The sequence below is a fragment of the Desmodus rotundus genome, chromosome X, assembly GCF_022682495.2.
Source record: "Desmodus rotundus isolate HL8 chromosome X, HLdesRot8A.1, whole genome shotgun sequence".
In the NCBI taxonomy this organism is placed as follows: Eukaryota; Metazoa; Chordata; class Mammalia; order Chiroptera; family Phyllostomidae; genus Desmodus; species Desmodus rotundus.
Window position 1 is genome coordinate 60,630,613 of NC_071400.1, and position 19,464 is coordinate 60,650,076.

The 19,464-nt window shown below is 59.4% G+C and overlaps 1 protein-coding gene across 2 annotated transcripts; it reads left to right on the forward strand.

Moving 5' to 3' along the window:
* Window positions 1-646: 646 nt before the first annotated feature.
* PLXNA3 (plexin A3) lies at window positions 647-16,175 on the forward strand. Of its 2 annotated transcripts, XM_071220288.1 has the most exons (34): window positions 647-731; window positions 2,633-3,256; window positions 3,609-3,704; window positions 3,984-4,148; window positions 4,637-4,819; window positions 5,907-6,035; window positions 6,106-6,206; window positions 6,580-6,703; window positions 6,787-6,943; window positions 7,022-7,121; window positions 7,296-7,410; window positions 7,580-7,780; window positions 7,895-7,991; window positions 8,144-8,334; window positions 8,413-8,558; window positions 8,627-8,747; window positions 8,853-8,989; window positions 9,092-9,262; window positions 9,530-9,623; window positions 9,702-9,941; window positions 10,016-10,159; window positions 10,238-10,472; window positions 10,562-10,704; window positions 10,787-11,043; window positions 11,141-11,207; window positions 11,300-11,446; window positions 11,536-11,695; window positions 11,848-11,951; window positions 12,191-12,287; window positions 12,572-12,762; window positions 12,913-13,082; window positions 13,558-13,770; window positions 13,965-14,115; window positions 15,163-16,175. In XM_071220288.1, the coding sequence occupies exons 2-34, from the start codon at window positions 2,660-2,662 to the stop codon at window positions 15,256-15,258; spliced, it is 5,340 nt and encodes a 1,779-aa protein (XP_071076389.1). In that variant the 5' UTR covers window positions 647-731; window positions 2,633-2,659; the 3' UTR covers window positions 15,259-16,175. The 2 variants fall into 2 exon arrangements, with proteins under 2 accessions (XP_071076389.1, XP_053773539.1); XM_053917564.1 differs by having other exon boundaries at window positions 3,609-4,148.
* Window positions 16,176-19,464: the final 3,289 nt, after the last annotated feature.

Genomic DNA, 19,464 nt, shown 5'->3' on the forward strand with positions numbered 1-19,464 from the left:
GGGGCCAAGTGTAAATGGTGACAGCTTCAAGTCCTTGTGCTTGGCATTTGCATATTATTAGTCGCGGGCCCTCCAAGTTATTTATGGACCATTAGGGGTAGAGTGTCCTAAGGAAGCACCTCAGAATTCTTGGCTGGCAGGCGCCTGAGAGACCAGGGAGGCCGCGCACCGGCAGCAGGTGGCCAGGGCGCCCCTCTGAGCGCCAGGGTGGGGCGGGGCTGGCACTCGCTTGAGGTAGCGGTGTGCGCGCCCCCGGCCCGAGGGGGTGTGGCGTGGGCGCGCGCGGGTCCCAGGGTTGCCCGAGGCAGCGGGTGGGGAGGAGGGGGACAGGCGCGCGCTGCGGACGCGGCCATTGCACAAGTGGGGGGCTGTCAGTTCGTTGAGTTGGGACCCCGGCAGCTCTTGGGGCTTGGGCTGCGCTCTGGGCCTTCCACCGACCCCGGAGAAGAGCGGCCCTACCCCTGCGTCTGGCCGCCCGGCCCTCCCTGGGCGCCCCCGCCCGGCGCGGTGGTACGGTCCGTGTTTAAAAGGCCCTTGCGGCCGCGGGCCTGCCCAGTGTGTGGGCGGCGGCGGCGGCTGCGAGGACCGCAGCGGCGGTGGTGCGCGGGGCATAGGGCGCAGGACGTGGGGCGCGGCGGGGGGGACGCGCCAACCGGGCGGGTGTGGGGATCGGGGGCGCGTCCACGTGGCTGGCGGGCGGCCACCAGGAGCCAGCGGCGGCGGAGGGACAGGTAGGTGGCCGTCATCCCCTGCCACCCATGCGGGGCCAGCCTACTCGGCAGCCCGGGGCTTGGGCAGTCCGAGGGTTCTGTCAACCTTAAGAGGGTCGCGCCCTGCCTCTCCTCCTGCTCCATGGGCGCTGGCCTGACTGGTCCTTCGTGCTCGGAGCCGGTAGGGACGGCCACTCCAAGCCCAGCCCCCCTTCCCAATGAGGACCCTTTGTGGTGGAGGAGCGGCCTCTCCAAGGACTGCTGTGGCGCCTCCATCCACTAGGGTCCCCGTGGGTCGGCCGAGGGGTGCCCCTGGTGGGGGCAGGGCGAGCCTGGCTAGCAGCATGGTAGGGGGCATTGGGAGCGCTGGGGAACGGGCGCTGGAGCCGTGTCTCTGCCACGGGCTGTCCTCATCCTCGGCTCTCTGCTGGCTGGGCTGTAGCAGAGAGGTGGGTGTGCCTGTGATGCCCCTGACTCCCACTTACAGGTGTAGGTTGGAATGGGGGCTTGAGATGCAAATCCTGCCTCTCCAGGTCACCTTCCCGACCTGTCCGGGTCCCCATTCCTAAGCTTGTGCTCCTGCTGAGTGTGCAGGCGGTGAGGGTGGGATGCAGTGTGTCTTCTCTTTTGCCTTCCTTTCTTCTCTGGCTGTTGCATTAGGGGTCCAGGATGTGGACCTGACAAAAGAACCCTGGAGAGGTGATCAGTCTGAGCTGAAACTTTGCAGTTTCAAGCTAGGCCTGCTCCTTGTTCTAGCAAATGCATTTTTTCCTTTCTCTTTTCTGCACCTCTTTGGTTTGGATTCCTGCATCCCCCACCCCACCCTGAATCTGGGTACCTTGTGTCTCCCCTGGGGCTTGGGCACTGAGAGGGTAGCACTAAGCCCTGCCCCGATGGCTGCCCTGTTGGCTGCTATGACACTGCTCTGCCATCTTTGCCACCTGGGTTTGGCGGGACAGCTGGGTGTGGCCTGTCCTTACAGCCCCCACCCCATTTCCCCAAAGTCTGTATTTGGGGACTATACTCCCCTTTTCATAGTGTTCCTTGGGCCCCCTGGCACCTCCCTTTCTCCAGCTAACCTCTGGATCTGGAGGCAGAACTGTGCAGGGACTGCCTGGGCCATCTGCCTGGCTGTGCCTGAGCAGAGCCTGACTTATATCTGTCTCGGTGGTGCCTGGCTGGGGGTGGGGGTGGGCAGGCGAGACTTGGCTTTGTGTTGCAGCCGGTAGGCCAGACGGCAGGCTCTTGGACAGCCAGCTTAGGGAGGCCCTTGGGGTGAGGGGGCAGCTGGGGCCAGGAGTGGAAATGCGGTCGTGGTTCTGGGTCCAGTCTCAGGCCTTGCTGCCCCGGACCTCTGTCCCAGGGCTCCTGGTGGCTGTGCCATTCTGGGGTGGTGTTCCCGCTCCCCCCAGCCCTGGCTTGTGATTGTTCTCTCCCTGCTTTTCCCCTTCCCCCAACTTGGGCGTGGGTAGTCTCTGTGGCCTGGGGTTTGTCTACAGTGGCTCTAGTGTGTGGCTAGCTGCTCTCAGCTCTGGGATCTGGCGTTCGGGTCTCATTCCAGTAGGGCCTCCCTGCCTGCCTTTCCCAGCATCTGGCTCGGCTGTCCCCTTGGGTGTGGCCCAATTGAGGCAAGGCCTCTTGGCTCCTTTCCAGGGGTGGGGGGGTGGGGGGTGGGGGATGATTGATGGCCCCCAAGCCTGCCTGCTCTTACTGCTCACTCATGCGCCCTGGTGCAAACCCCTCCTCTCCCAGCCACGGTCACCATCTGGGGCTCTGGCTTTGGTGTGGTGGTAGGTGAATGAGTGGCTTCCACCCACTGTGGCATGGAACTTAGCCTGCTGGGGGTCCTGGGGCAGGAGGAGGGCTGGTAGCCTGGGCCAGGGGGCTCTGACCTCTGACCTGCACTTGCCATCTCTCCTCAGGCTCGTCCCGGGGCGCAGCCACCTGCCATGCCCACTGTCAGTCTCCTCCTGCTGCTCTTCCTTGTCATGGGGGGAGCCTCAGGTGGCAGCAGGCCCTTCACTGCCTTCTCGGTGACAGATACCACACTCACCCACCTGGCTGTGCACCGGGTGACTGGGGAGGTATTTGTGGGCGCAGTGAACCGAGTCTTCAAGCTGGCCCCCAACCTGACCGAGCTACGGGCCCACGTGACAGGGCCTGTTGAGGACAATGCTCGCTGCTACCCACCCCCCAGCATGCGCGTGTGCACCCACCGCCTGGCCCCTGTGGACAATGTGAACAAGCTGCTCCTCATAGACTACGCTGCCCGCCGCTTGGTGGCCTGCGGCAGCATCTGGCAAGGCATCTGCCAGTTTCTTCGCCTGGATGACCTCTTCAAGCTGGGTGAGCCCCACCACCGAAAGGAGCACTACCTATCGGGGGCCCAGGAGCCCGACTCCATGGCCGGTGTCATCGTGGAGCAGGGCCAGGGGCCCAGCAAGCTGTTTGTGGGTACTGCTGTGGATGGCAAGTCTGAGTACTTCCCCACTCTGAGCTCCCGCAAGCTCATCAGCGATGAGGACAGTGCCGACATGTTTAGTCTGGTGGGTGAGCCTGCCTGTTTGTTCACGCTCCTCCCCTTGCCTCTCTTCCCGCCCTTCTCAAGAGCCAGCACCTGTTTCCCTCCCGCCTTCACTCTGTCCTGGCTCCACTCCTGGAAGAACCCTGGTCCTAGAGGGGACAAGCTTCTGAGGACAGGAGGATGGGCTGAGCTGAGGCACAGGATGGGGCTGCTCACCCTGTCTCCTGGTCTGGGCTCCTATGACTGTGGGCCAGGGGAGGTGATGAGGGAAGCCCTGGGGGGGCCTTGTTGTGGGGGGCTGAAGGGCCACAGTTTGGGAGGTCAATGACAGACCCAGGTCTCTTCCCATGCTCTTTCCTTGACCTGCTCTCCAGGTGTACCAGGATGAGTTTGTCTCCTCACAGATCAAGATCCCCTCAGACACCCTGTCCTTGTACCCCGCCTTTGACATCTACTACATCTACGGCTTTGTGAGTGCCTCCTTCGTGTACTTCCTGACACTGCAGCTGGACACCCAGCAGACGCTGCTGGACACCGCGGGCGAGAAATTCTTCACATCTAAGATCGTGCGCATGTGCGCAGGGGACTCAGAGTTCTACTCATATGTGGAGTTTCCCATCGGCTGCTCCTGGCGTGGCGTGGAGTACCGCTTAGTGCAGAGTGCCCACCTGGCCAAGCCCGGCCTGCTGCTGGCCCAGGCCCTGGGTGTGCCGGCTGACGAGGACATCCTCTTTACTATCTTCTCTCAGGGCCAGAAGAACCGGGCAAGCCCGCCCCGGCAGACCGTCCTCTGCCTCTTTACCCTTAGCACCATCAACGCCCACATCCGGCGCCGCATCCAGTCCTGCTATCGAGGGGAAGGCACACTGGCCCTGCCCTGGCTGCTCAACAAGGAGCTGCCCTGCATCAACACTGTGAGCACAGCGGCCTTTGGCCCTGGAACATCTGCTTCTCCCTCTCAGGGAGCCCTGCCTTCTCTTGCCATCTCCCTGCATCTGCTGCTTTTCCTTCTCCCCTGGCCTGCCTTCTCACCGTCTCTCTTGGTGGGCACTCCCTGCTTGTAGTCCACTTCTCTGTTTTCCCACCCCTCCACCCATCTCCAGTTTGCTGCTTCTTGCTCTATCTCATGGGTGTCCCTTGCCGAGTCAGTGACAAGTCTCCCGGCCTGGCCCATCTTGCACGCCCAGGCCTCGTTCTCCTTATGTGCCCCTGCCTCCTCTCCCTCCTCCATCTCTCTCATCAGCCCCCGATTTCCTGTGGGGTCCAGGGCAAGCGGTTGGTCTTAGCTGGTGGGGAACAAGTTCCAGATCCTGTTCCCTTCCTTAACATGGGGTCTCATAGCCTCTGTCCAGCTGCTGTCCCCAAGCTTTGACGCTCACGGGCGTTTCTCCTGTTTTACCAGCCCATGCAGATAAATGGAAACTTCTGCGGGCTGGTGCTGAACCAGCCACTGGGTGGCCTGCATGTGATCGAGGGGCTGCCGCTGCTGGCCGACAGCACTGATGGCATGGCCAGTGTGGCCGCCTATACCTACCACCAGCACTCTGTGGTCTTCATCGGCACTCGCAGTGGCAGTCTGAAGAAGGTAAGCCCTGGCCCCTTGGATGTGGTGATTGGGGTAGGCGCTGAGATCATGGGGTGAGAGGTGGGGACAGGAATGCGCAGTGAGCCCTATGAGACCCTGGACAGTACACAGCCCACAGGGGAAGGGGAACCTCCCAGGCCGGGCCCCAGGAGACTGGCTGGGATCCACGGGCAGCTCTAGCAGCCATCACCCAGGCCAGCACCCTGCTCACTTCGGCCTGAATTGCTGGCTTCCTGTGGCTGTGGGGACAGAGACCAGACCTATCCTGGGGTCTCCCTGCCAGGAGAGGAGGTGGCCATGGCTCAGCCGTCACTGCTGGATCTGTAGTCAAATGAACACAGACATAACCATCCTTGCCCTCTTGTCCCCTTGTGTGCAGCAGGGCCACAGCTGCTACTGTCCCTGGACCGGGGGTGGTATGAAATGGGGAGGTGAGCCCCTGGGAGTCCAGGTGTGTTCTAAAGGGCAGTCAGGACGGCCTCCACATCCTCCCCCTGCCTGATTGGCAGTATTGGAGCTCTCCCCGGTACACGGGGGTGGGTGGTGATTGGGGGAAGGTTTGTGAAGGGAGCTGCTGAGGTCCTGGGCTGGGCCTGCTCCCTCCTGGGCCCTTGTCATTTCAACAGCTTTTCTGAGGTATAATTCCCACCCCGTCCCCTCCCCCTGCTTAAAGAACACATTCCAGTGGTTTTAGTCAGTTTGCAGAGTTGTGCAGCCCTGACCGCTGTCTCATTCCAGGACATTGTCATCACCCTAAAAACCTCTTCCCCTTTGGCTATCACCCCTCTCTCCCATCCTCCACCCCTAGGCATCAATAATGTCTCTGTCTCTGTCTCCTGGGAGTGTTTTCTGGCTGGCTGAGTCACCCTCAAGGCCTTCCAGGGGATGGCCTTTGAGCCCTCCTTCCCCTGCTCATGGAGATTGTGGAGGCAGAGGCAGGTCGATGCTGCGCCCTGCCTGCCTCTGGCTTCAGCTTGGCCACAAACTGGAAAGTCCCTGGCTCTAGAAGAGGATGCCCTGGGTGCATGGGGTGCTGCTGTGGCATCAGACTGACTGGTCATTCCTCTTCCCTGGTCTCGTGGCCCAGGTGCGAGTTGACGGCTCCCAGGATGCCCACCTATACGAGACAGTGCCTGTGGTGGATGGCAGCCCCATACTTCGAGACCTGCTCTTCAGTCCTGACCACCAGCACATCTACCTCCTGAGTGAGAAGCAGGTGGGCCCAAGGCGGGTGGCGGTGGGTGGCTGTGTGGGGGTGGGGTGGGTGCTGATGAGATTGTCCCCAGGTGAGCCAGCTCCCAGTGGAGACTTGTGAGCAGTACGTGAGCTGCGCAGCCTGCCTGGGCTCGGGGGACCCGCACTGCGGTTGGTGTGTGCTGCTGCACAGGTGAGCGAGGCAGTGTGTTGTTGGGCGCTGGCGGTGGGCTCAGTGAGGCTCTGTTCCTGGGAGGAGCCTCCCAGGCGTGTTGTGGGTCGGGGAGGACAGTGCCCACCCTCGCCCACCACGTGCTCACTTCTCCCAGTGGGCCCCTTAGGCCTTCCCCTCCCTCCCCTTCCACTTTTTCCAGCTAATGAGCAGAAGCTCCACCCCAAGTGAGGTCACCTGGACCCCCTGGGCCAAGGCATTGTGGGCTGGGCCAGCTGTACCCCATCCTCCCTAGTCCCCCACTGAGCCCTGGACAGGGCCCTCCGAGGGCAGATGCAGGACGGGCTCTGGAGATTGTGGACACTGTCAAGCACCCGCTGTCCACGCCGTGCAGATGCTGTCGAGAAGGGGCCTGCCCGGGTGCCTCAGCCCCACATGGCTTTGCTGAGGAGCTGAGCAAGTGTGTCCAGGTGCGGGTCCGACCCAACAATGTATCAGTGACATCACCCGGGGTGCAGGTAAGTGATGTAGCGGTGGGGGGGATAGGCCAATGCATGCGTTTGTTGGGGGTGTACCCCGCTGAGTCCTCTGCCTTCCCCAGCTGACTGTGGCCATGCGTAATGTGCCAGACCTCAGCGCAGGCGTGAGCTGTGCCTTTGAGGAGGTGACGGAGAACGAGGCCATCCTGCTGCCCTCCGGGGAGTTGCGCTGCCCCTCGCCCTCTCTCCAGGAGCTCCGGGCTCTCACCAGGGGGCATGGTCAGTGGCTGGGGCTGCTGGGGAGGGGGTCACCCTCTGGCTCTGGCTGCCTCACGGCTACCCTTGGGCTTGCTGCAGGGGCCACCCGCACCGTGCGGCTGCAGCTGCTCTCCAAGGAGACTGGTGTGAAGTTCGCTGGGACTGACTTTGTCTTTTATAACTGCAGCGTCCTGCAGTCGTGAGTACTGGCCTTCCTGACCTCTGTCACCATGTCACCTCAACCTTTGCTGTGTTGTGTAGGCCTCGGATGGGCATTGGTGCCTTCTTCCTTCGGTTCCCCATGTGTCCCATAGGAGGGGTGGTGAGGGGGCAGGCCTGGCCTTCTGTTGTTTCTGAAGCCTGTCCCCCATAGGTGCGTGTCCTGCGTCGGCAGCCCTTACCCCTGCCACTGGTGTAAGTACCGCCATGTGTGTACCAGCCGCCCCCACGAGTGCTCCTTCCAGGAAGGCAGGGTCCACAGCCCTGAGGTGAGGCGGGTGCCACACGCGAGGGGGCTGGGCTCTGTGTGGGCTGGTCTCTGGCTTTTCTGCCTTTGATCTTGTTGGTTTCTTGGAGTCTCCTCAATGCAGGGCTGGCCCAATTGGGCCAACATGGCAGCAGTTGGTGTGTGGCTGACGGGTGTTCTCCCCCACCCAGGGCTGTCCTGAGATCCTGCCCAGCGGGGATCTCCTGATCCCGGTTGGCATCATGCAGCCTCTTACCTTGCGGGCCAAGAACCTGCCACAGCCCCAGTCAGGCCAGAAGAACTACGAGTGTGTGGTCCGAGTGCAGGGGCGGCAGCAGCGGGTGCCTGCCGTGCGCTTCAACAGCAGCAGCGTGCAGTGCCAGAACGCCTCGGTGAGGCTCCCCTGCCGCCCCTCCCCCCGGTCTGTGTCCAGCTTATTGGCCTGGAAGCCTCAGGCAGCTGTGGTAGGTGACCTTCTGAGGGGTCCTGTGGTCCCTCTCTCCCAGTACTCCTATGAAGGTGATGAGTACGGTGACACTGAGCTGGACTTTTCTGTGGTGTGGGATGGAGATTTCCCCATCGACAAGCCTGCAACCTTCCGAGGTGAGGAGTGTGAGATGGGGCCGAGGAACCTGCCTTCGGGGGCAGAGTTGGCATGAGCTGGGGCCGGATCCAACAGGAGGACCCTCTGTCAGGGCCCTTGGTGGCCCTAGCTCCCCACAGTTGCCCTGCAGCAGTGCCCTCTGTGCCCGCAGCTCTTCTGTATAAGTGCTGGGCACAGCGACCCAGCTGCGGCCTCTGCCTCAAGGCCGACCCTCGCTTCAACTGTGGCTGGTGCGTCTCAGAGCACAGGTGCCAGCTGCGTGCCCACTGTCCGGCTTCCAAGACCAACTGGATGCACCCGAGCCAGAAGGGCACCCGCTGCAGCCACCCCCGCATTGCCCAGGTTAACCTCCCACACCTTCCGCACGCTGGGCACCCGGGAGTCAGGGCTTACCCTCTCAGCTCCTGTTCTGTTCTGCAGATCCACCCACTTATGGGGCCCAAGGAGGGAGGCACCCGAGTCACCATCGTGGGCGAGAACCTGGGCCTCACCTACCGAGAGGTGGGCCTTCGTGTGGCCGGTGTGCGCTGCAATTCCATCCCCTCAGAGTATATCAGCGCCGAGAGGTGAGTGTGGCTGCAAAGGCCCTTAGGCTGGTGCTCCAGGGCTGCCTCTGACGTTCTCCGACCCCTAGGATCGTGTGTGAGATGGAGGAGTCACTGGTGCCCAGTCCACCGCCCGGGCCTGTGGAGCTCTGTGTAGGCGACTGTTCTGCCGACTTCCGAACGCAGTCAGAGCAGCTCTACAGCTTTGTGGTGTGTGAGCCGCCCACTCCTTCCCATGCATGCCCTCCCCTTCTGAGAGGGTATGGCCCGCACTGGGCTGCCTTCTCCCTCCCCTCAGGGCTGCTTCTCCCACAGACCCCAACGTTCAACCATGTGAGTCCCAGTCGGGGCCCGGCTTCGGGGGGCACGAGGCTCACCATCTCTGGAAACTCTCTAGATGCCGGCAGCAGGGTCACAGTGATCGTGAGAGATGGCGAGTGCCAGTTCGTGAGGTGGGTAGGGCCCTGCCAGTGTAGGGATGGGCATTTGGTAGGGGCTGCAGGGGCGGGGTGGGGCGGGGCCACCCGCTCACAGCACTCCACTTGCTGACATAGGAGAGATGCTGAAGCAATCGTGTGTATCTCGCCTGTTTCCACCCTGGGCCCCAGTGAGGCCCCCATCACCCTGGCCATCGACCGTGCCAACATCTCCAGTCCTGGAGTTCTCTACACCTACACCCAGGACCCCACTGTCACTCACCTGGAGCCCACCTGGAGCATCATCAAGTAAGACCCTAGGGAGAATGGGTCCCCATGCTCTTGTCCTGGGGCCTTACTGGCGCCTGGGTCCTTGGACATCAAAGTATATCTCCTCTAAACCCGAGCCTTTATTGGCAGAGGGAGCAGCGTCCTCCTGACCACAGAGTACCTGGCACCTACCAGTGACCTGAGGCGTGCAAGGCCCCAGGTCCCCACTGCAGCTTTGATAGCTCTCCAGGGCTGGTGTGGGGGCACTGGGGAACAGAGCCTAATGCCCCTCTCCCCTGTCCCCAGCGGAAGCACTGCCATCACTGTGAGTGGGACCCACCTGCTGACAGTCCAGGAGCCCCGGGTCCGGGCCAAGTACCGAGGCATCGAGACCACCAATGTGAGTGCCAGCTGCCCTCACCCCGCTCCTACCATTGTGCGGTCTCATGCGCTGAGCTGCCCGACCTTGTCCACACAGACGTGCCAGGTTATCAACGATACTGCCATGCTGTGCAAGGCCCCTGGCATCTTCCTGGGGCGGCCCCAGCCTCGGGCCCAGGGTGAACACCCTGACGAGTTTGGCTTCCTGCTAGACCATGTGCAGACAGCCCGCTCCTTCAATCGGTCGTCCTTCACCTACTACCCTGACCCCAGCTTTGAACCGCTTGGACCCTCCGGTGTCCTGGACGTCAAACCTGGCTCCCACGTGGTGTTGAAGGTGCCAGTGGGGCGCAGGGGCTGTGAGGGGCAGGATGATGGGGAGCTCTGGCTGACTGTGCCCTCCACACACAGGGCAAGAATCTGATCCCCGTGGCAGCTGGCAGCTCCCGCCTCAACTACACCGTGCTGATCGGGGGCCAGCCGTGTGCACTCACTGTCTCAGACACGCAACTCCTGTGTGACTCACCCAGTCAGACGGGCCGGCAGCCTGTCATGGTGGGTGTGGGGGTGGGAGGGCACCAGGGCAGTGTGGGGTGGGTATGGGGGTCAGCTCACAGTGAATCTATCCCGTAGGTGCTGGTGGGTGGCCTGGAGTTCTGGCTGGGCACCCTACACATCACAGCCGAGCGGGCACTGACCCTGCCAGCCATGGTGGGGCTGGCAGCAGGGGGTGGGCTCTTGCTGCTGGCCATCACCGCTGTGCTGGTCGCCTACAAGCGCAAAACTCAGGATGCAGACCGCACACTCAAGCGGCTCCAACTCCAGATGGACAATTTGGAGTCCCGTGTGGCTCTGGAATGCAAGGAAGGTGCCTGGGGTAGGGGTGCAGTGCAGGGTGGGTAGGCTGGGTGCCTTCCTACTCTTCCTCTGCTCACTCTTTCTCCCTGCCCCTCCCAGCCTTTGCTGAGCTGCAGACAGACATCAACGAGCTGACAAACCATATGGACGTGGTGCAGATCCCTTTCCTGGACTACCGCACCTATGCCGTGCGTGTGCTCTTCCCAGGCATTGAGGCTCACCCAGTGCTCAAGGAGCTGGATGTGAGCCTCCTACCTCGCTTGCCTATTCCCCATCATCCCCAGGGCCACTGCTGCACCCTCTGACATGCTGTGTCCCTCACAGAGCCCCCCGAACGTCGAGAAGGCTCTACGCCTCTTTGGGCAGCTGCTGCATAGCCGAGCCTTCGTGCTCACCTTCATCCACACACTGGAGGCCCAGAGCAGCTTCTCCATGCGCGATCGTGGCACCGTGGCTTCACTCACCATGGTGGCCCTGCAGAGCCGCCTCGATTATGCCACGGGGCTGCTCAAGCAACTGCTGGCAGACCTCATAGAGAAAAACCTTGAGAGCAAGAACCACCCAAAGCTGTTACTGCGCAGGTACTGTCCCAGCCCCCGCCCCCCACCCCTGCCAGCCTGGCCCCTGAACAGCTCCAACCCCTGCCAGGCCAGGGCCCCAGTAGCCTTTTCGCCCTAGGACAGAGTCAGTGGCTGAGAAGATGCTTACCAACTGGTTTACGTTCCTGCTGCATAAGTTTCTGAAGGTGCGCTTGGCGTTGCACTGTGGGGAAGTGGGTGTGGGGAAGTCAAGGGCTGTCAGGCAGGCAGCGAGACCTGTGCCCAACTCTGGCCACAGGAGTGCGCCGGAGAGCCACTTTTCCTGCTCTACTGCGCCATCAAGCAGCAGATGGAGAAGGGCCCCATTGACGCCATCACGGGCGAGGCGCGCTACTCCCTGAGTGAGGATAAGCTCATTCGGCAGCAGATTGACTACAAGACCCTGGTGAATGGGGGGCCTGGAGGGCAGGATTTGGGCATGGGTGCCTGGGTGGAAGCTTGGCCTAGGACCCACCCTGTGGTTCTCGCCCGCAGACCCTGTACTGTGTGTGCCCGGACAGCGAGGGCAGCGCTCAGGTCCCAGTGAAGGTTCTCAACTGTGACAGCATCACCCAGGCCAAAGACAAGCTGCTGGACACTGTGTACAAGGGCATTCCGTACTCCCAACGTCCCAAAGCTGAGGACATGGACCTAGGTGAGGCCTGCACCCTGTCCTCCTGGACCCCACCTGGTGGCCACATTACCTTGACTGGCACACATGCCCCCCACCTGGACTCTGTCCTCTGAGTGGGCCCAGGGTCTCAGGGCACACTGAGCAGGACCTCAAGGACTGTCTGTGGCCCGCAGAGTGGCGCCAGGGCCGCATGGCCCGTATCATCCTCCAGGATGAGGATGTCACCACTAAGATCGAGTGTGACTGGAAGAGGGTCAACTCTCTGGCCCACTACCAGGTGAGGGGCTGGGGTCCACTCATCCCCAGGGCCACCTGGGAGCTGTGGCCCCGCTCTGATGGCACAGGAGCAGGGGCCCTGGATCCTTTCCTCTTTGGCCCCTGCTTTCCCAGGCCCTTCTCAGAAAGCCTCGGGGTCTATTCTCCACGCACGCTGCAGGGTCTGGCTGGGTGGTGGTGGCTTGGGCCCCTTGGCTTCTGGGCCTCCTGTACTGTCCCCTCTGTTTCTGGGGTCTCCAGGTGACAGATGGTTCCTTGGTGGCACTGGTGCCCAAACAAGTGTCTGCCTATAACATGGCCAACTCCTTCACCTTCACCCGCTCCCTCAGCCGCTATGGTAGGTATCCTCAGTATGGTGGCCTCTGCTGGCCCTGTACCCTTTGTGGCTATGACAGCTGTCATGGGAGTCCCTGTCTGAGCAGTCAGCTTGGCTTTGGTAACCTCCCTGGACCTTGCCCTTGAAAGGTCTCCAGTTCCTCAGAGGTTAGAAGTAGGGTGGGCTACCAAGAGCAGAGAGGCCCCTCTTAGCCTGCTGGGCTCTCAGGACAGGGTGGGGCAAGAGCCCCAGCGATGGCTGGTGTGGCCCCACTGGCTTAAGGGGAAACTGGTCCTCTGCCCCAGAGAGCTTGCTCCGCACAGCCAGCAGCCCTGACAGCCTCCGCTCTCGGGCACCCATGATCACACCCGACCAGGAGACGGGCACCAAACTGTGGCACCTGGTGAAGAACCATGACCACGCCGACCACCGCGAGGGCGACCGTGGAAGCAAGATGGTCTCAGAGATCTACCTGACACGGCTGCTGGCCACCAAGGTGTGGGCCCGCCCGTGCCACCCTGGCTCAGGGGTGCAAGACCCTGCAGGGAAGCCCTGCTCATTGCCAAGCCTGTCCCCCATCTGTCCTGCCGTGGGGACGTCCTCACCTGGCTCCCTCACAGCCTGTGCTTTTGCTGTGCCCCTGCAGGGCACGCTGCAGAAGTTCGTGGACGACCTCTTTGAGACCGTGTTCAGCACGGCGCACCGGGGCTCAGCCCTGCCCTTGGCTATCAAGTACATGTTTGACTTCCTGGACGAGCAGGCGGACCAGCACCAGATCAGTGACCCTGATGTACGCCACACCTGGAAGAGCAACTGGTATTGCCCTGTGCCTTGCCCCTGCTGGCCCCTCTCGGGGTGGGTGGTCGAAAGAGGCTGGTGGCTTTGGCAAGACTCACGAGCCACCGGGGCAGGACGACTGATGGGAGCTGGACTGGTCATCCAGGCAGGAGAGGACTAGTGTCCATGGTGCCACTAAGCAAAGAGGGCGAGTGAGCACCATTTGGAGCTGGGCTCTATGGGACATTTGGTGGTGGGGCCAGTACCCGCAGGTGGCTCGTAGTCCTCAGGGCCTTGCGAGGGGCAAAGATGCTGGTAGCTTGGCCCAAGTGGCAGGTGATTCCTCTTATGTCTCTGGCAGACACTTAAAGAAAAGGCTGTTAACCCTAAATGTGTCAGTCTTGCTGCTCAGGGCAAGGTGTGGGCTGGCCAGGCAGGAACCCTGGAGGGAACACTGATGACAGGGTGCTCATGGGGAGACGAGGGGGCCGCATGTGTGTGTCCCTCTGTCCAGCCTGCCCCTGCGCTTCTGGGTGAATGTGATCAAGAACCCACAGTTCGTGTTCGACATCCACAAGAGCAGCATCACGGACGCCTGCCTGTCGGTGGTGGCCCAGACCTTCATGGACTCCTGCTCCACGTCGGAGCACCGCCTGGGCAAGGACTCGCCCTCCAATAAGCTGCTCTATGCCAAGGACATCCCCAACTACAAGAGTTGGGTGGAGAGGTGCGCCCTGTCCTGTGGCCTCCTGCAGGGGGTACCTGTTGTGGGCTGGGGGAGGCCAGAGCCGTCCCTCTCTGGGCAGGCTTGTCTGAGAGGGCCAACTACAGGAAAAAGGCCCAGAGGCTGGCCTGGCAACCAGGGCAGGGAGTTTGGCTTTTGTGACACCCGCCCGTGTGACCTACTCCGGGTCCCAACAGGTACTACCGGGACATTGCAAAGATGGCGTCCATCAGTGACCAGGACATGGATGCCTACCTGGTGGAACAGTCCCGCCTCCATGCCAGCGACTTCAGTGTCCTAAGTGCACTCAGTGAGCTTTACTTCTATGTCACCAAGTACCGCCAGGAGGTGTGTGCTTCTCCCAGTGTGACAAAGGCAGGGGCCTTGGTGGGAGTCGAGTTGTGCCTCAAGGAAGTGGAGGGGACGGAGGGTGTAGGGAGCCCATCTTTTAGATTGCTCGTGCTAATCCCCGGAACCAGGGCCCTAGGCCAGCACAGGTGACATTGTCCTCAGTGCTGGGATGTGAGGGACCCAGAAGAGAAGCCACTGGCTAGAGTAGAAAGTTCTGGTTGGGCAAAAGTTGAGGGCCAGCAGTGTGGGATAGGCCCGGAACGTGGGCATGGGCAGCCCTTTGTGGGGCCGGTGGGATTTGTGACTGGAGGAGGCGGTAGGCAAGGGACATGGGGGTGTGGGCTTCAGGATGTATTCTTGGCTGGAGATAGAAATTTGTGAGCCAGGACATGGCCCCGAAAGCCCTGAGCGTGGACGAGCTCAGCAAGGGCAGCAGAGCGGGTGTACAGGGAAAAGTGGCCTAAGCAAGCACTGAGCCCGGGGGCTCTGGGACAAGCAGGTGGCAGAGAAGAAGGGGAGTAGGCAGCAGAGACAGGTGGGGGTGGCCAGTGGGGTGGGAAGGACCCCAAGAGTGCCTAGCTGGTCCTGGAACATGAGTGAGGAACCCCCCTACCACCTACAGAGGAGGGTCAGGGAGGAGGGAATGATCGGCTGTCAGGTGCTGCTGATGGTCAAGGGCGAGGGGGCCCAAGAACGCTGGCTGGGTTTGGTGACAAGCTCATGGAGACCAGGCCAAGAGAGCTTTTTGGAGGCGGCGTTAGGACAGGATGGGAGTGGGGAAATTGGGGATGAGTCCAGACAACTCTTGGGAGAGGAGAAGAAAGTTCTGCAGCTGGAGGAGGATTTGGGGTCCAGGAGAAGATAGGGGTGTGCTCAGAGGTGAGACGGTGGAGCCCTTCCCATGTGCCTGGGGCCCCAGGGGTGGAGGGATGCGCTCATGAGGCCTGAGGGAGGGAAAAGCTCAAGACCTCAAGGGGAGAGGGCTTCGCCTGGGAGGAGCTGGCCCCTCCCTGTGAGCCCAGTTCTGGGGCCTTCCTCCCCCAGGTTCTCACTGCTCTGGACAGAGAAGTCTCTTGTCGGAAGCATAAATTGCGCCAGAAGCTGGAACAGATCATCAGCCTCATGTCCAGCAACAGCTAAGGGTAGCAGAACCGGTGAGGAGGCGGCTTCTCAGTCCTGGGCCACCCTCCTATCAAAGAGGGGGCGGGCTCATGCCTGGGTCTCAGGGCTGAGCCCGGGATTGGGTGGCACAGGCGAGGTCACGGGGCCAAATTGCCCCCAGTACACCTGGGCCCCCTTCATTAGTGCCTTGCTTTGGGCCCTGCAGGCAGGGAGGGGGTGACAGGACCAAGCCTCCCACCCCAGCAGCAGCAATACCCCCAGCCTCCTGCCCTTGCGCCCAGGTGTTGTGACAGCCCCTGCCCTCCTTGCTATTTATACTCCCAACCACCTATTTATTTAATTTATCTCCACCTCACCCTTTCTATCTGTAAATACGTGCCCCCCCACCCCGGATGTTGCCAACCTCATTCACCTCTCCTTGAGTCATCCTGACTCCCTTGTGACACTGTCAGCCTTGGCCTCACTTCTGGCATCTCACCCTCGCCATGGCTGGCCCCACCTGTTCCCTGAAGGGGACCTTGGCACCAGCAGCACTTGGAATGGGGTGAGGCACCTGAAGCTGCCCTCAGACTGTGGCTGAGCCAAGGGGTCCCCCTGCAGCTGGGCCACAGCATCCGTCTCCAAACTTCTTGGGAGTTGAACTGTACATTCTCACAGGGCCCTGTTCTCTCCACCCACCTGGAGAGCTGTAACTAGACGCTTTCCGGGGCCTGACCTGGTCCTGGGTGCTCCAGAACTGTCTTTCTCCTGGCCCTACTGCCAAACTTCCTGTTTTGTCTGCACTTGCCTTGGATCCCCTCACCCTCTGCTGCCCTGTCCTGCGCCCGCCCCAAGGGGCCGAGGCGGCAGTGCCTTACTCCTTTGTTCTTCTGCCTCTTCTGAGGAATCTGACCCCATCTCACGGTCCGGGGAAACCGAATTCGCTCCTCTTTTGTTGCATGAGTTTTCCTTTGTTCATGTAATTTTTTTTCCTAATTAAATGTTGGAAAAATGGAGGCTGTGTGTGACTTTGCCCTTAGGGCAGGTAGGTGGCCAGTGACCGTGGGAAACAGGCCAGAAGACTGTTGGACTCCGGATGAACTGGACCCCCTTATGGCAGGAAGGGGAACTCATTGCAGGGTCCCAGAGGATGTAAGGAGGTCCAAGGCCATGTCCAAGTCATCAGCAAGTGCTGGTGGCTCAACCTTCAAGATCCATTCAGAATCTGCTCCCTTCTCCCCACCTGTACTGCCCCCAGCCTGGTCCAAGCACCCTTGTCTCTTGCCTGGACTCCCTGGCTATCCCTGTTTCTGCCCTGCCTGCTCTCAGCCTATTCTCAGTGTACTGGGAAGTACTGGGATCCTCTTAAGATATAAGGTGGATCTTGTCCCATTGTCCTCCTCTGTTCAGAACCCTCCAGTGGCTTTGCTGCACCCAAAGTCCTTCATATCTGACAACTCCCTACTGTCCCAGTTGTATCTCGTTTGTGATACACCTAACTTACCCCCCCCACACACACCTCTTACAATAATTCAGGTGGGGAGAAAATGGAATGCAGTTTTAAATAGAGTGGCCAGGAATGATATTTGATCATCTGAGAATCAAGTGGATCCCCAGGGAACGAGAGCTCCAGACAGGAAAGAACCAGTACAAAGGCCCTGACGCAGCAGTGGGCCTGAAGTGTCTCAGACGCAGCATTAAGCCAGGTGATCTAGCATAACGACTCAAGCCCAGACAAAGGGAAATCCCAGGATGACAGCTGTGCAGGCAGGCATCTGGAGAGAACCATGTAGGAAGAAGGAAGAGCATGTCAAACAAGGTAGTTTTAAAAATCACCATTGTGAAATTACAGAAATTACCACTATGAAAAACTAAACTAGGTGAGTCTACCCTACCCTTCATACCACCCTGAAGGCACCCAGTCTCATCTGATCTCAGAAGCTAAGCAGGGTCAGACCTGGTTAATACTTGGATGAGAAAAACTAAACTAGGTGAATTTTTACCTTAGTGGAAGAATGAAAGTCCAAGAATTGAAAAGAACCATTTGGGGAGGAGGAGGAGAGAAAGCGGATAGCGTAAAATAGCTAAATTCTCATCTATCCAACAGTAATTAAGAATTTAATCATTTCTATAAAAAAGAGAGCCCTGGCTGGAGTGGCTCAGTGGATTGAGAGCCAGTCTGCAAACCAAATGCTCACTGGTTCTATGCCCAGTCAGGACACATGCTTGGGTTGCAGGCCAGGTCCCTAGTTGGGGGCGTGCAAGAGGCAACCAATGGATGTACCTCTTGCACACTGATGTTTCTCTCCCTTTCTCCCTTCCTTCCTCTCTCTCTAAAAATAAACAAATATAATCCTTTAAAAAAAAAAAAAAAAGCTAGAGACAAAGACGCCCTACCTGTAGCCACTACAGCTGCTGCTGCTGTCAGGGGACATTCTTCATGGGCATCATCATGAGCCCCTCAACCATTACCCCGGGGACAGCATCTCTCTCCCCCCAACTCACCATGTCACAGTTCTCCACATTCTACATTGGCTGGCTCTGTTCACACATATGGAATAACGGGGACTGGAGTTACGCTGCCGCTTACTTGAAAGGACCCCCCAAAACCAGACAAAATGTATGAAAGACAGGCTGTAAAGGTAACGGGTATCAAGCGATGACAGACAGGGATCTCTGGGAGATGAGAAACGAGAGGTCTGCCGTGCATTTGCCGCAGCCGAGTGTCCGCACAGGGAGTCTCCTGGCAGAGCCCCGTGGACAGCCCGAGTGTAGCAGATGGAACTGAAATTCTCAGCTCCTGAAATTCTTAGCGAGGTGGAGGACGGCAAGGAAGAGAGTGGCAGAGGACCAGAACGCCACCGAACCGCACAGGGTCCCCTGGAGTGTTCTGCAGACCACGGATAAGCACAAGCGTGTGGGGAAACTACACGAGGCAGGGGGGAGACCTAGCTGAAGGGATGAAAGGTGAGGATGCCTGGCGCTCAGGCAGGACAGGGGCTGGTGGCTGTCCCCACCTGCCAGGATGGTAACACCCACAATTTGGGAGGCGTCCATTGGGTAGGGCGCTCCGAAAGGTTTTGTGTCAGTAGTGTGGAGGGAAATGACTCCCATTCTGAAAGGGCCCACGCAGCAAACCTTCAGAGCCAGACTCTAAAGGGTCCAACTCTTTTTTTTTTTTTAATTTTTATTGTTATTCAATTACAGTTGTATGCCTTTTCTCCCCTTCCCTCCACTCCACCCCAGCTGAACCCACCTCCCTCCCCCACCCCCCCCCATTTTGTCCATGTGTCCTTTATAATAGTTCCTGCAATCCCCTCTTCCCACTGTCCCCACCCCACTCCCCCTGGCCACTGCTAGACTGTTCCCCCCCCTCAATGTCTCTGGTTGTATTTTGTTTGCTTTTTTCTTCTATTGATTATGTTCCAGTTAAGGGTGAGATCCTATGGTATTTGTCCCTCACCGTCTGGCTTATTTCACTTAGTATAATGCTCTCCAGGTGCATCCATGCTGTTGCAAAGGGTATAAGCTCCTTCTTTCTCTCTGCTGCGTAGAATTCCATTGTGTAATATACCATAGTTTTTGGATCCACTCGTTTGCTGATGGGCACTTAGGTTGCTTCCAGTACTTGGCTATTGTAAATTGTGCTGCTATGAACATTGGGGTGCACAGGGGTCCAACTCTTTCCAAACAGCATCCAGACATGATGGCAAAAAATATGTCTAGGACTAGGAAGACATCCAGCGCCCAAGGGAAAATCATAATATCTAGCATCCAATCTAAAATTACCAGGCATGCAGAGAAGCAGCACAATACAACCTGATAATGAGAAAAGATATCAACCAATAAAAGTCATCCACACTGAGCCCTGGCTGGTGTGGCTCACTGGATTGAGTGTGCCTTGAAAACCAAAGGATCACCAGTTGGAGTCCCAGTCAGGGCACATGCCTGAGTTTCAGGCCAGGTCCCCAGTAGGGGGCACCTGAGAGGCAACCACACATAGATGTTTCTCTCCCTCTCTTCCTTTCTTCCCCTCTGTCTAAAAATAAATAAATAAAACCACAAGGCTCTGATTTTATCATATCTGGGTTGTTTGCCCTTCTCATGCAAACTAGATTTTCTAAAAACTTTTTGCCAAGGAGACCCAAGGATGTGGGTGGGAAACCAGCACTCTGGTTGGAGGGTCCATTTTCGGTAGTGCAATTCTGCAGTGAAGATTGAGAGCTTTATAAATAAATAAATAAT

Coding starts and splice junctions, on each gene's coding strand:
- PLXNA3 (XM_053917564.1), top strand. CDS start 2,660: ATGCCCACTGTCAGTCTCCTCCTGCTGCTCTTCCTTGTCATGGGGGGA. Junction 4,820..5,906: donor GCAGTGGCAGTCTGAAGAAG/GTAAGCCCTGGC, acceptor CTCGTGGCCCAG/GTGCGAGTTGACGGCTCCCA. Junction 11,044..11,140: donor CCAAAGCTGTTACTGCGCAG/GTACTGTCCCAG, acceptor TTTTCGCCCTAG/GACAGAGTCAGTGGCTGAGA.